The 13,876-nt window shown below is 43.0% G+C and overlaps 2 protein-coding genes across 4 annotated transcripts in view; both read left to right on the forward strand.

Moving 5' to 3' along the window:
* The first annotated feature begins 6 nt into the window (after nucleotides 1-6).
* On the forward strand, nucleotides 7-2,212 carry MRM2 (mitochondrial rRNA methyltransferase 2). Of its 3 annotated transcripts, XM_017734113.1 has the most exons (3): nucleotides 7-297; nucleotides 578-849; nucleotides 1,552-2,212. In XM_017734113.1, the coding sequence occupies exons 2-3, from the start codon at nucleotides 591-593 to the stop codon at nucleotides 1,974-1,976; spliced, it is 684 nt and encodes a 227-aa protein (XP_017589602.1). In that variant the 5' UTR covers nucleotides 7-297; nucleotides 578-590; the 3' UTR covers nucleotides 1,977-2,212. The 3 variants fall into 3 exon arrangements, with proteins under 3 accessions (XP_017589602.1, XP_008631696.1, XP_017589603.1); XM_008633474.2 differs by having other exon boundaries at nucleotides 7-849; XM_017734114.1 differs by having other exon boundaries at nucleotides 7-843.
* Nucleotides 2,213-3,003: 791 nt separating this feature from the next.
* Nucleotides 3,004-13,876, forward strand: part of MAD1L1 (MAD1 mitotic arrest deficient like 1) — a 350,530-nt gene continuing 339,657 nt past the window's right edge. The window contains exons 1-9 of the mRNA XM_008633475.2: nucleotides 3,004-3,080; nucleotides 4,212-4,365; nucleotides 5,632-5,772; nucleotides 7,516-7,695; nucleotides 8,951-9,075; nucleotides 9,747-9,828; nucleotides 10,967-11,097; nucleotides 12,250-12,364; nucleotides 12,897-12,958. Coding sequence (XP_008631697.1) covers nucleotides 4,216-4,365; nucleotides 5,632-5,772; nucleotides 7,516-7,695; nucleotides 8,951-9,075; nucleotides 9,747-9,828; nucleotides 10,967-11,097; nucleotides 12,250-12,364; nucleotides 12,897-12,958 — 986 coding nt within the window. The 5' untranslated portion in view covers nucleotides 3,004-3,080; nucleotides 4,212-4,215. The remainder of the gene's footprint in view (nucleotides 3,081-4,211; nucleotides 4,366-5,631; nucleotides 5,773-7,515; nucleotides 7,696-8,950; nucleotides 9,076-9,746; nucleotides 9,829-10,966; nucleotides 11,098-12,249; nucleotides 12,365-12,896; nucleotides 12,959-13,876) is intronic.

The following is a 13,876-nucleotide window of genomic DNA, read 5'->3' on the forward strand; positions in this document are numbered from 1 at the left end:
GGTTGCTGGAAATGCCGTGCGGCCGTTGTGCCCTGGCCCGGGCCGTGGCTGTTTGGTTGCTCTCCTTGGAGCCTGCAGGAGCTCGGGCATCTCCCCGTTCCTCCGAGGGGCTCACGGAGGCCGCCAGCCCCGCTGAGGCAGCACAGGACCGTACTGGGATCACTCTGCCATGTCGTGTCCTTAAAACACCAGAGCAGAAGCTGGAGTGGGGTCTCTTTTCCCCCTTAGCTCAGGGTGACACGTGAGACCTCATCCAAAACCTGACGCTGCTGTTGTGGTTGGACCTGATAAGTAAAGGTGCCAAAAATCTCAAATTTGGAGGCTTCTCTTTGGAATCAGAATGGTTTGGGCTGGAAGGGACCTCTGGAGACCATCTAGCCCAACCTCCCTGCCAAGGCAGGATCACTTGCAGCAGGTGACAGAGCAACGTGTCCAGCTATGTTTCGAATGTCTCCAGCCAGGGAGACTCCACACCCTCCCCGGGCTGCCTGTAGTGGCTGGAAGTAATTATTATAGAGACTTTCGAAATACAGAGTGGTTATGTACTAACTGGTTGACTCGCCTCTCTTCCCGGCAGCTGTTGGCGTTGGATGAGCAGATGCCTGCACACCACGGTGAGGTTTCTGAGGAAGACTGGAACTGAGCAGAGGTGGTTGGAGCGGCACTTGAAGGATCCCTTTGTCAAGGCGTCGAAGCAGCAGCATTACCGTTGCCGAAGTGCCTTCAAGTTGCTGGAAATTGATAACAAGCTCTGTGTTCTTCGTCCGGGACTTTCTGTTCTCGACTGTGGAGCAGCACCTGGTGCTTGGAGCCAGGTTGCTGTAGAGAGGGTCAATGCTTTAGGTACTGGTAAGTGCAGTTTTTTGGCAGGCAAGATGGGGATGATACTGCTCGTGAAGTGTGTGAGAGATCTGTGAAATACTATGGAATCTAAATACGAAATCTAGGAAATAGTATGATGGTAACAGTATGGGGAGAGAACATGGGTACTGGCAAGTGCCAGAGTCACTGATAAAAACATTAAGGGGTGAGCCTAGTAAATCTTATGGTCTGGAGAAATTGTGTTTATGAAATAAAACATGCCATGTGGTGCTAGCATTCTGATTAGCTGTTATGGGGAAGATCCCTTCATCTACTACTGAAAAAGGTGTGATCTCCAGCAATTACCTTGGCTTATCTGGAATATTATTTCCCTTCTTGAAAAGTCGAAGCAACCACTGTGCATGGTTTATGTGGGTGAAGCCATTAATATTTACAAGATAAGGTGCTATAATCTGCACCATTGCCCAGGATTTCTGGACTGTCAGCCTTGAAAGAGCAGCAGAAAACCAAGAAAAATCCCCCTTGCTTATCCAGACTAGCTGAGTTTTCATGTCTTGAACGGATGAGCTTATGGCCAACCCTCCACGCAGATGCACCCAGCAAACTACCAGGGGACGAGAAGGCAGCTGTGGCAGGTGATGGGTTTTGTTTATTGACTGGCACAGAGCTCATGCAGATGCAGGTTTTTGCAGCCACCCTGAGTGTTCCCTGTGTCATTCATCCTTGCAGATCCTGCTGTCCCCACCGGCTTCGTGCTTGGTGTTGACCTCCTGCGGATTTCTCCTCTGGAAGGAGCGGTTTTCCTGTCGGAGACTGACATCGCAGACCCCAGCGCACTGAGGACGATCCAGAGCCTGCTTCCCTTAGGGAAGGCAGATGTCATCCTGAGTGACATGGCACCCAACGCGACAGGCATTAAAGAACTGGATCATCAGAAGCTGATCAGTCTGTGTTTAGGCCTTCTGAATATATGCCAAAGCATTTTAAAGCCGAAAGGAACGATGCTCTGTAAATTCTGGGATGGATCTGAGGCCCGTCTTCTGCAAAACAGACTGAAGGGACAGTTCTGGGATGTGAGAACTATAAAGCCTCAGGCCAGCCGGAAGGACTCTGCGGAATCTTATTACTTGGCAAGGCTGTACAGGGGGAAATGAAAGTTAAGAACTGCAGATTCTCAGACATTGATTGGAAATCTGAATTTAGTGGGTGTTTAAAGAAAAATCCCACCGTTAAGACCCTGGGAAAATTTGCTACTCTTCTTGAAGTCCATCAGGCTTTTTAAATACCTGTGGATGAAATGGTTGGGAATGGAGAGGAATAGTCCAAAAGGCGACCTCTGGGGCTGGAGTAGTGGAAATGAAAATAAAACACTGATTATATGTGTTTTTAATGTGTGCTTGAAAATTGTTGCACTGTTAATGCTGTCATACATGAGACTGACCATAAAGGTGATTGTCAGAATGTGAGGGAACAGCAAGGGGAGTTTGAGCCAATTCCGTGCCTTTTAGAAGCTGGCGCAATTTATTAGCACATGTAAAAACAGAAGGTGTTTCTGTGCACATCAGGATGTGCATCCTCATGTGGGATGTGTAGCAGAGCCATGTGAGAGGCACGGCTGACTCGGGAACGTTCAGCCCCGTGGCTCTGCTGCCTTTCCTACAGACACAGGTTATATTTAGGAATTGCTGCTTCCTGGCGCTCATAAATCCACTCAGTGGCAGCAGCACTGGGTCATTGCCATGCACATCATCTCCCCAGTGTCTTCAGTCATGTTTTAGGTGTGACCAGTGGTATTTCTCATATTTCAGGTGAAAAGACAAGATGTTCCTGAAATCCAGCTAGGGAGAATGACTGAATTGCCGGAAATCTGTTTGCACAAATAAATTCAGCCGCTGCCTTATCTGAAAGTGACAACTTTTACATGAAATAGCACTTCTATCAGGCTGACTGTGGCATGAATAATACGAGAGGCTGTTTGTAAGACTCCCAGGCCTGTCTCGTCATAAACAGCTCATTTGGGGCGGCTTACAGATTCCTGCCGGGGCAGGAGGCCGTTTTTGGGGAGCAGGCCGAGCTGAGCCGGGAGCACCGTAGCGCCTTGTCGGGGCATTACGGTAGCGCGCGGAGTGCTGCGCTCGTAATCCCGTCGTTACGGGTTGCCGGCGCCGCCGTTCTCGCGAGAGGCGGGCGCGGAGTTCCCGCGAGATCCCGTGGCCGGGGCGAGGAGGGAGATCCAAGCGGGGCGCGCGCCGTGGCGGGTGAGCGGGCGAGGGAGGGATGAGGGGTGAGGGAAGGAGGAAGGAGGAAGGAGGAAGGACGAAGGACGAAGGACGAGGGACGAGGGGAGAGGGAGGGCGGCGGGGCGGAGGGGCTGCGGCCGCGCCTGTCGCACACCGGTCTCCCCCCGGGGGAATCGTGCGGGTGAACCCCGCGGTGCCGGAGCTGCCCCGTCCCCGCCGCGGCCGCTGTCGGTGTTCGCTGCCCGGCGAGGGTGCCCCGAGGGAGCCTTGGCCGCGGGGTTTTCCGAACCGGGTCACACACCTGCGTGTCGTCTTAGTTGTTAGTAGGTTTGAGAGCGGGCTTGCTGGAGCTACCTGTTGGCAGGTGCAGTGGGTACTCCAGTGCTCAGTTTGTGTTTTGGCAGATATGTTGCTTCTGCGCTGCTCCTCCTCGTGCTGTAAATCCAAACAGTAGCTGCTGTGTAACCCCGAGAATGCAGGAGCCCGAAGATAGCCCCAAGCCTCTGTTTGTGGTAGATGTTGTGACTCCCTTTCCTGGTCTTGAACCTTTATCGGTGTTTCTGGGGATTTATGGAGTGTGCAGTCACTGGAGGGACTCACTTAAGGCTTCCTGAAATCTCCTGGGAAACTTTGCAGGCTTTTCTGAGCTCCAGGCTTGATTTATCTTTGGCCTTTTAGTTAATACACTTCTGAATTTGAAGGAAGAGTTGCAAAAACTTTAATATGAATAATGAGATACAGTTTCACTTATGCAAGTGATCAGTGGACTTGGGAAGACTTCTTGCTGGAAACTAGAGTGCAAAGTGCTTCTGGGAAACCAGAAATAAATTGTGTAGCAGGAAGGATTTGCTGCTGTTCTGGAGTTAATTGTGCTGCCATCAGCTTCAAAAGTTAGAAGGAAGAACAATGAGTTTGGTTTGGTCAAGGAAGAAAAGGCTGCCTTGCATCTTTTTCTCATTTCAGAGACTCACGACTTCAGCCTGGGTGGGGTCATGTTTTCTGTGGATCCCAGCAGTGATTTGCAGATTGATTTTACCCTGTAAACTGGGAGATCTTGTGTTCAGTGTTTCCTCAGGGCAGTGATGGATCCCTCTTTAGCAGAGCAGCTTGCTCTGAATGTTTTGCTCATAATTTTCTGTCCATTTCCAGAGCCATGGAGGACTTGGAAAATAATACCACTGTCTTCTCCACCCTGAGATCCCTCAACAACTTCATTTCACAGCGTATGGAGGGGGTATCTGGGCTGGCTACACCAGGATCATCTCAAAGCTCCTTACAGATGCAGTACCAGCAGAGGATGCAGGTGAGGAGTCCTCATCTTGGTGATTCCTGGAGTATCACTTCAGTGTGATCGTGTGCTCCTTTGGATTCCAGGAGTTGAGAATTTCAGTTGCATCTGACCATTGTTTCTGAAATTGACGTTCTGAAATTGACACAAACTCAATAAAGGAAGCCTGCTGTCAGCATTCCAGAATCTTTTCCAGAATGTATTTAATTTTTTTTTTCAGTGTCAAACAGATGTATTTTTGTTTTGTAAAAGTTTAAGAAAGGTCCTTTGAATTTATTCCCCGCTAGTTATATCTGTGAACCAGGTCAGGAAATTAAATCATAAGTTGTTTTCATGTTGCTGAACAAAGGAGCTTTATATCTTAACATTTTTCTACTAAGACACTTTGTTACCTTTTTTCAGGATTTAGAGGCTTCTTTGCCTGGATTGTGCTGTGGCTTTGATATGCAAACCAGCTGTGCTTTCTTATCCACTTCTGTTTTATCCACCTGGGTTATTTACTTTTTTTTCCTGTTGCTTCAGTCTCATAAAGCATAAAGTAAATTGACATCTTAGATCCCAGGGACTGTTTATTAGGCTGGAATGAAGTTTCTCTATTCTGTATCTTAATATAATTTATATTTCAGCCTCTAGGTACAAAATAAGCCTTTTTTTTTTTTAATAATCTACTTTGCATTTGGAATGTTGACAAAAATTTAAGCATTTTCTGTCTGTGCTACATCTCTGGTGGCAGCAGTAGTTGGAGGAGGCTCTCTCTGGTTAATTTCCATTAACTGCGTGTTGGATGTACATCACCAGGACCTGAGGAATTCTGTTAGTATTGTCTGTTCTCTCAGATAATTTGAATGAAAAAATGAAGTGTGATGCTGTACAGGTTGTAGAAAAACCTGTTATTTTCTTCAGCAGTTACATTTTATTGGGAGCATGATCTGTGCTTCTTGGCTAGCTGCTCTTTTATGAGGCTTGGGGAGTTCATAATTAACTTCTTAGATAGAGAAGTAGATTTTTTCAGACTACATCTAGAGACTGATCAAGGAATTTCAACTTAAGAACCTGGAATTACTTTCTTTCTAATTCACCTTGGTTTGATGTGGGTTTCTGAGCATGACGTTGAACTCTTGGTTTCCCCATCTGCAGCTGGTGTGAGAAGTACCACAAATTTGGTGATAGTTTGTAAAATGGCAGGTTAATGTCAGCTGAGCAGTACAGGGTGGGAGGCATGATGGTATTGCTGTGCTGTTAATGGTGTGCAATGTCCTTTTTCACACATGAACTGGCCAGCTGGAAGAGCAAGCTGGGCAGATCCACTCCAAATCCCAGCTGCTGCAGGTGGAACGGGAGAAGATGCAGATGGAGCTGAGCCACAAACGAGCTCGCATCGAGCTGGAGAAGGCAGCTAATGCCAATGCCAGGAACTATGAGGTGAGGGGGATGTCTGCACATGGCTTGGTATCATTGGCCTAAGCCAGAACACATGGGAGCATTTACAGTGGTGTTTTTGTTTGGTTCAGGGATGTGCTCTCCACTTCTCATGTGCTGTGCTTTGGTTTGCAGTGGACTGTCTCAGAATGTGTATAGTTACTCTTTTTTGGAGTGAAACTAAACTGAAAGGTGTGCTCCAGGAGCAAGCCTGGTGTTCTCCAGTTGCTAATGGACACTGTCTTCAGAGCAGGACTTCAGTGAATCTGGAATACATTTACTGTGTTTGCATTTATTGCAGGTGTGGGTGTCAAGTTGCCAGCACCAACAGGTCTGCAGAACTGCTCTGTTCTGCACTAACCCTCTCTGTGCACTGCACTAACCTGCTAATGCACACCGGAGTGTGAATGTGAAGCCTCGTTAGGTTGACAGACTGATGATCTGATCACTGGGCTCTGTTAGTTTAGCACTGAAATTGTCATGGGTAGCAATAACAAAAGGGATTTGTTATTTGTTTCTCCCAGAAGTATTTAGTTATTTTTCTCCTATAAGAGTTTAAACTTCTGCTGGCACAATTGCAAGCATTTAGTTTGTGTGATTGTAATTAATTGGAATGGCAGCAGTGCCAGCCATGTGGTGTCACGCAAGAGAGCCTGCACTGATAAAACAGTGAGCCTCACTCAGGGACTAACAGCTTTTATTGGGTTCTGCTTTTCTGCCCACATATGTTTGCTTAATGATGTTACTGAAATAAGCTGTAGATCAGTGTCTTTTGTAGCATAATAAAAGCCTTATATGTGTGTGATTATCGAAAAAGAAATCTGTAAAAAGTGATGAGTATGTTTTGTTGTATTTTGTGAGGATGCTGGGTGACAGATTTAGTGTGTGGTTGTGAAACAGGGAGTCAGTGACTAAATTCCTCCTTCCGCTGAAGTCAGGTGATGTGGGATTAAGCCAGGAAGAGTTCAAACTGGAATATAGCTGAGTCAGTCACAGAAACTCTTGAAATACTGGTACAAAAAAAGGGAGCAGCATTAATCCAGCACTGTGGTAATTACCCTGCTCAGATTCTGTGTTTTTCCAAGTCATGCAGATAAAGGTTTTAGGAACCTCACATTGCTTTGCATAATCCTTGCTTGCTATGCAAATCCATGTCTCGAGTTGCTTTGATTAGCAAAGCAATTTACTATGCATTTTTTCAATAAGTATTAATCAATTTGTGGTAGGAATAAACTGAAATGGTATATGAAAGGTTGTCAGACTGCAAAAGTATTTACTGTATTAGTTGATAATATTTTCTTTTAAATGGCATGATTTCCAGAAGTTGCAGAGGGAAGTTTGTCTTATTAACCCAACTGTTGAGATCTGAGTTTCTGAAAGTGAATTTGCTGTGCATGGGTCAGCTTTACATTGGAGATGGAATGTTTTCATCTTTGATCTGCTGGAGAGTGTGCAGTGGAGTCTGTGAAGTCTGTATTCTTATAGTCATGTCTTAGTGTAAGAGATTTGGGAGATTTGGTCTCTTAATTTTCCAGCTCCATTTCCCTGGGTAATTCCATTGAGTTGCTGCTCATCAGATTTTTGTCCTTGCTAGGTTAAAGCTGTGGTCTGAGTAACTTTGCTTCATGGTGAAGCAATTACCATTGGTGACCGTGGTAATGAGGGATGAAGACAGAAGAAGGAAAAATGGCTTCACCTTTCTGCTGCTTTCTTCTTATGTCTCTTTGTGTTTTTTCCCTTGGCAAGCGAGAGGCTGACCGTAACCAGGAGCTGCTCACACGCATAAAGCAGTACCAGGAAAGGGAAACAGAGGCTGAAAATAAACTGAAAGAACAAATGGAAATGAACAAATCTTACAAGAAGAGCATGGAGACAATGAGTGAAAAGCTGCAAGAGAAAGAGAGCAAATTAGCCGAAGCTAATGAAGTAAGAACAGAGTAATTTTTAACCCATCTATAGCTTCAGGTGACTTTGCAGTTCTTATGACTTGAAAATGCCCTTTTTGATTAAAAAAGCCCTCAAACAAAATAACTGGAACACCATGTTCATCACCTGGAAATGAATAAACCCTGGTGGTGTGTGTCTTTTCTGTCAAAGTGCAGAGCCAAACCAAGCTGAGACACAAGTGAGCAGGTCAGAAGGAGAAGAGATTTTTTTAGACAAGCTGATATGGAGAAGGAGAAAAAAAGTGTGAGGCAACATAGAGCATCTGGGTTCAGAAGTGTGAAGAAAGGGACAGTGATGGAGGAGATAATATGGGAAAGTGTTCATGGAAGTAGGGAGAACAGTAGAGTGGATGAGACCAGAGTTATGAACAAAGTGTGTCTTCCTGAAGTGTCTTAAGTGCCAGTGCATTCTACTGCAGAATGAATGCTTGGGTAACAGTTTCAGTTTATTTGGATGCCCAGACCGAATGAGGGTTGCTTCTCAACCCTCTGTCTTCTCAGATATCATTATAGTTAAGTTCAGCTATATAATTTGTAACTTTTCTGTTTAATTTGGTTTCCCACACCAGTTGTGGATCAGCAACCACTAAGTGCTTAAGCCCTGCTCCTGCCTAGGTGTTACTGGAAATGTAGCTATGTGATAAAGCAGTTAATCAGATTTAATGTTCCAATTATCAGTGATTAAAACCAGGGAGACAGTGATGGTACATAACAGAAACTAAACCCACCCAAAAGATGTGTGCTGCAGTTCTGTGTCTGTGTTCTTTTATTTCCCTTTCCATCAGTATCAAGATGAGAACCCTACCTGTCTCTCTGTCTAGAAGACACCCTACATCTGTAATGTTTTGAGATATTTCTCTTTTTTCTCTGTTACAGGGAGCTGAGTAATAGCTATTGGAAACAAACCTGTGAGCTTTTCTTTAGAGCTAAAATATTTAGAAAAAGAGTCATCTAACTTTAAAGTTCGATATTTTTCATTCCAGTTTGAGGTCACCCATTTAAGAGATAATGTAAATGACAATTTGGATTGCAAATGAAAGTGAAAAATTATTTTTTCTTGCCTTTGTTTGAGGTAGGTTTGCAGGTCTGATGGTTTGCAAGAGTATGGGATTGTTTCTAAGAGTGTGTTAGTACTTTTTAGTTGGAAATTATTTCTATCACCATCCGTAATATCCAGCTTGAAGAGTCACAGCCTTGTGTGTTTATGCTTTTTTTTTTCCCCCCCATTAATTCAGACAATCACTGTATTAAAAGGGAAAATATCAGAGCTGCAATGGAATATAATGAACCAAGAGATGCAGATGACAAGCCAAGACTCTCAGAAGCAGGAACTGATGGAGCATCTGGATGCTGAAAAAAAGTAAGCAAGGGATGAATGACTGTAGGGAGAAAAAGGCAACAGAACTTCAGTCTTGTGCAGCTGTCATCACTCAGAAAACTTGAAGCAGCGTTTGATTTCTGCTCTTCAAAGGGGTTCTTTGATCTGGGTGTGCAGGTTGTAACTGTTGTTTGAAACCAACTCTGAGGTGCAACTTCAATTGTACCTTGAGGAAAATACCCCACAAACTTGAGCTTTAAATCTCAGTGTTGTTTCTTGTTCCTGTTGGAGAGTTAACAGAAGGCATGTGGGTGGGAAAGGCTGATCTGAACTTTATGGGCTGAACAGAACAAAAATATCAAACCTTAAATCATAGTGGAGGGGTAATTGAAAGTTATGAGTATGCTTTTCCTTGCTTGCTAACTTCAACTCTTCAATTTCAAAGTTGTGAAGTTTTGTTTACTCTGTATAGTTGTTGTCTTCAGAGTTAAAGTGGCTTGATTTTTGTATTTTTCTCAATCTACATCTTTTTATTAAAATGAAGGGATATTTTTGTCTTTAAATTAGAGGGAGATGATACGACTGTGAAACTGAAAGAGAATGTTATATAAGACTAACATTATTAGTGCTGTTTGACTCTGTCAGGAACTTCTGGTTGTTTCTGGTACCTGATTTCTGGGTGCTCAAGTGCCTCTTGTGTCTTCATCTAACAGGAAATGGCAAGAGGCAAGTCAGCAAATCCAGACACTGCAAGCAAGCCAGTCCTTACTGGCAGAATATGAACAGAAGATTAAGGTAAGAAACTTTGTCACCTATGTAAAGCTTTAGACTTTAATTCCTTCAGTGGAAGAACAGAATGCTGCTTTTTAAAAAATTGGCTGTTGCAGAAGTGAAAGGTTAGTTTGTCATATAAGTACCTGAGTTGTTTGCCAGCAAGAGTTGAGCTTGGGTGGACAGCTCTAATCTACAATTAGCTATAACGTGACACTTTGCCTTTGTTGTATCAATTGATTGAAAACAAACCATGCTTTCTCTATAGAAAGGTGATTTATATCCTTATGCAGTGCTCTGGAGGAATGCTCTTTTTGGTCTTGTGCCACAGCACAAATCTGCTCTGCAAAAGGCTGCTTCTAGAGTGATCTTGTTTCAAATGGTATGTGATGAGCCCAGCAGCTACAGTTATTTCCTGCTTCCCAGAAAATCCTTCCTCTGCAGTTGTGTTGAGGAAGTGCAATTACTTGTAAAGCTTTCAAAACCACACTAACTTAAATGTGAGTATAGAGATGCTTTATGTTCTTCCAAATGAGCATATAGGCTGGTGGGAGTGTATGTTTTTTCTTTGTCTTGTCTTCCTGGCAGAGGTAGACGTGGAGAGTTTGGTTTGAGCAGTGCTGACAGTGGCATTGCCTTGCTGTAAAACCAGCCTGATTGCCAGCAAGAGGAGACTTTCTCCGTTGAAATGAAAGGATGGAAAACAGGATATGTCTACAACACAGCCCTAAATAATTTGGTTTTTTAGTGGAAAAAAACCCCCAACATATACTATAATGTTAAAATGCAGATTTGTGTTTCTTTCTGTATCTAATGCTTGCAGGCCATTCAAATGCCTCTCTGCTCTTCATTGATGGAGGGATAGAGGACAGGAAAATCACAGATTTGGTTCAGTTGATAGAAGAGATCATTTTAATGAGGAACTGAGGGTTTTTTGTTATGAACTTGGGGTAAGCAGGTGTAGAGAAGAGGCCAGCCCAGGTATGACAAGTGCAACAAGAGTCATCCCTGCTTTGAGCATGGATTGGACCACATGACCTCCTGAGTTCCCTTCCAACTTCATTCAAGTCCTTGATATGAGCTTAAAAAGTACAGTGCAGAAATAGCTCTTACAAATTTCAACTTTCTCATTGCTGTCCTGTTCTCATCCCATGTTTTCCAGGATCTGGAGCAGAAGTTGTCCCAGCAGGAACACGATGCTATAATTGTCAAGAACATGAAGGCAGAACTGGCTCGTTTCCCAAAAATGGAGCGTGAATTGCGGCAGCTCAGGGAGGAAAACGTCTACTTCAGGTGATAAAAGGGTTCACTTGTTGAGGGTTATTTTGTGTTCTTCTGTACCTGCTACAGCTGCACTATCTGCACTTTCACATTCCTCTTTAGGGTTTCCACATGGGAAAGTTCAGAAGCAAGTTAAAGTATTACATATGAATTGAGTAGTGTCGAGGTGGTTACTAGATGGGAGGATGTGACAAGATCTGAGGAATCTTGAACACAAGAGCCTCAGAATGTGCATTGATTTTTCTGGGTGGTGATTCGGTTTGTTAGAAGAAAATTCAGTGTTTAAAGGTAGTGATAAACTCCATGCAGCTTGGGGAAGTAATTTCCTGCAGGGAAAAGAGGCAGCTGAATGTTTCTTTAATAACTGGTTTTGCTTAGCTTTTGTTACCACTATTTTAAAGGCCTTTTGTTCCAGAATAGTGTTTAGAAAATGTTTTGTTTAAATTTCTGAAGCAGTCTTATACAGCCCTTGGTAGAGTAGGCTTTCTGAATTTCCAAAGTGGCAATCAATTTGGAAAGTTAAATTCAATGTAATGTGAAAGAACTTGCCTTAAAGCTCTTTCTTTGTTGTTCTCTGTTGTTGTTTTTTTAAAAAAAATTATTACAATGAGTCATCTTGCCAGACTTTTTTTTTCTAAAATTAAGTTATTTTCCTAGATTTTGGTCTTGTAATTATTTAATTATAATTTTAAATTGTTTATCTTGGAATTTTTTCTCATGCTTGTTTTTTGTGCACAGAAATATATGCACAGATTAAAGGTCATTTGTTTTTGTACAGTTTTATCTCACCTTGTACACCTCTATTGAAGTAAAACCAAGCAGTGCTCCAAAGCCTGGGTCTGTACTGCTTGCTGTGTTCCAGCCAGCCAGAACAGCAGAGTTTGGAGTCTTTTGTTACCCCTGTTTTGACAAATAGTAAAGCAGACACAAAGCTTCAGCTTGTTTGGACATAATTAGGATGGTACTTAAAGTAGAAAAAAAAATAATTTCAATAAAACTTTATTTTTTTTTTTTTGTAGCAGTGGCTTTGCAGTGAAGGTTATAGAATCAAATCAGTTGAATGTTCAATGTCATGATTCCTTTGGGATTCCTGTATATCTGGAAGTTTGTGAAGGGGAATTGAGTTGCATGAATTTTTAGTAATTGTCTGTCTCTTCACCCCAGGGAAATGAAAGAAAACAATGGTTTGCTTAAAGAGGAAGTGGAAGGTCTCCAAAGAAAACTGGAACGCTATGAGAAAGTCCAAGCACAGCTAGTGACTGTGGAATTGGAAAATGAGGTGAGGAGCTGGGAACATCTGGTGGATGAGCAGAACAGGAGTTTCCTTTATTGCCTGTCCTGGCTTTTAGGCTCTTCCTGTATTGTGCTACTTAAGATCCGATAGCTCTTTTAATTAATGGGCTCGAACCAGGCATTCCCAAACTGGAAAGTCAGCATGAGGGGAGTTATGGCAAGGAAGGTGTAAAAGGCAAAAGGATATCTACTGTTCAGCTGGAGATTTTGTGTAAAGAATAATCTCATCATAGTGTCTATTTTAGCCTTGATGTTTCTCTTTTACCTTTCTTTTGCTGGAAAGGCTTTTTTTGGCATCAAGCTCTGTCCAGACGTGGTGGTGTCAAAGAGGTGTGTGGTAAGAACTTTGATACCCAGGGCTGGACAATGACAAGCCGAAAGTGCTGGATAAGGTCAGGAAATCCACAGGAGGAGAAGGAATGACACTGACTTTGAATGGAAGATTGTGAGAAAACTCTGGAAAGTGAGCTGTCAGAACGTTTGTCTGTGCCTAACTCTACTTTTAATCTTTACTGTAGAAGCTTCTGGGAAAATTACAAAGCTGGGAGAAACTGGACCAGAGCACTGGCTTAAATATCAGGTATGTGCTCACAGCTCTGGAGGGAAGTAAGACTTCTAAACCCCTTCCTCTAAATCTTCTGACTGATCTCTTAAGTGTGTTGGTCATGCTTTCTTGCTATCCCTTCTTCATGTGGAAACTCTTCTAGTACATTTTATTATATATGAGAAGAAAAGAAGATGCTTTAAAAAATGTGTAACTTTGGGAACTAACAAATGTTTTTCACCAAATCAGCTTGACCAGTGTCTCTAAAGCCAGGGTTCAGTTTTGAATTCTTGAAACTTCCTGTTTCAGCTTCTTGTGTATAGCTCCCTTTTTTTTTTTTTTTTTTGGTTAGGGATTCTGCTTGCTTAGTAAGTGAATTTCTAAGCATTTTAGATGTCCGGAGAAGAGAACGTGTGCTACTTGTGGCAAACTGTTGTAACATATTTCCTTTGAAATATGGTCATCAAAACGAGCTTCTAGATCATGTTGTGACTTTCCTTCCCTAAAAGCAGCTGAAGAAATGGTGTTATTTTAGTTACTTTGTCAAACCCCCCCCCAGTTGTGTTTTGTAACACCAGCTGGTCTGTATGCTGGTATTTGACAGCTCCTCCTGACATCTGGAGCAGTGAACCAGATTTTTTAAGGCCCCTGTGTTTGTGGTATAAAAAGGAGCTGGAAATAGTGCAATTTCTGATCATTTTCTTCTGCTGCAGAAGGTGTTCTGTATATATGAATCTTTTGTGTGCCATGTTTTAACATTGCTTTATTTTCTCTAAATACTTACAATGTTATTACACTGAAAAGGAGATGCTTCTTTGTAAGTAACTGTTTGATATGAGCACTGATCACCTTTCACACTGGGTCAAAGCTGAAACATGTACTGCAGAACCTCATCTTGCCAGTTGTTTCTTCATTCCTTTCATTCCACATACCCAGCCACAGGGCTGTGTTTGC

Source organism: Corvus brachyrhynchos, unplaced genomic scaffold, assembly GCF_000691975.1.
Source record: "Corvus brachyrhynchos isolate BGI_N302 unplaced genomic scaffold, ASM69197v1 scaffold5, whole genome shotgun sequence".
Lineage (NCBI taxonomy): Eukaryota > Metazoa > Chordata > Aves > Passeriformes > Corvidae > Corvus > Corvus brachyrhynchos.

Bases quoted from the DNA above. Each gene is read 5' to 3' on its own strand.
- MRM2 (XM_008633474.2), top strand. From the start codon at position 591: ATGAGCAGATGCCTGCACACCACGGTGAGGTTTCTGAGGAAGACTGGA. The intron at 850-1,551 runs GTAAGTGCAGTT...TCATCCTTGCAG, and splicing joins GGTCAATGCTTTAGGTACTG to ATCCTGCTGTCCCCACCGGC.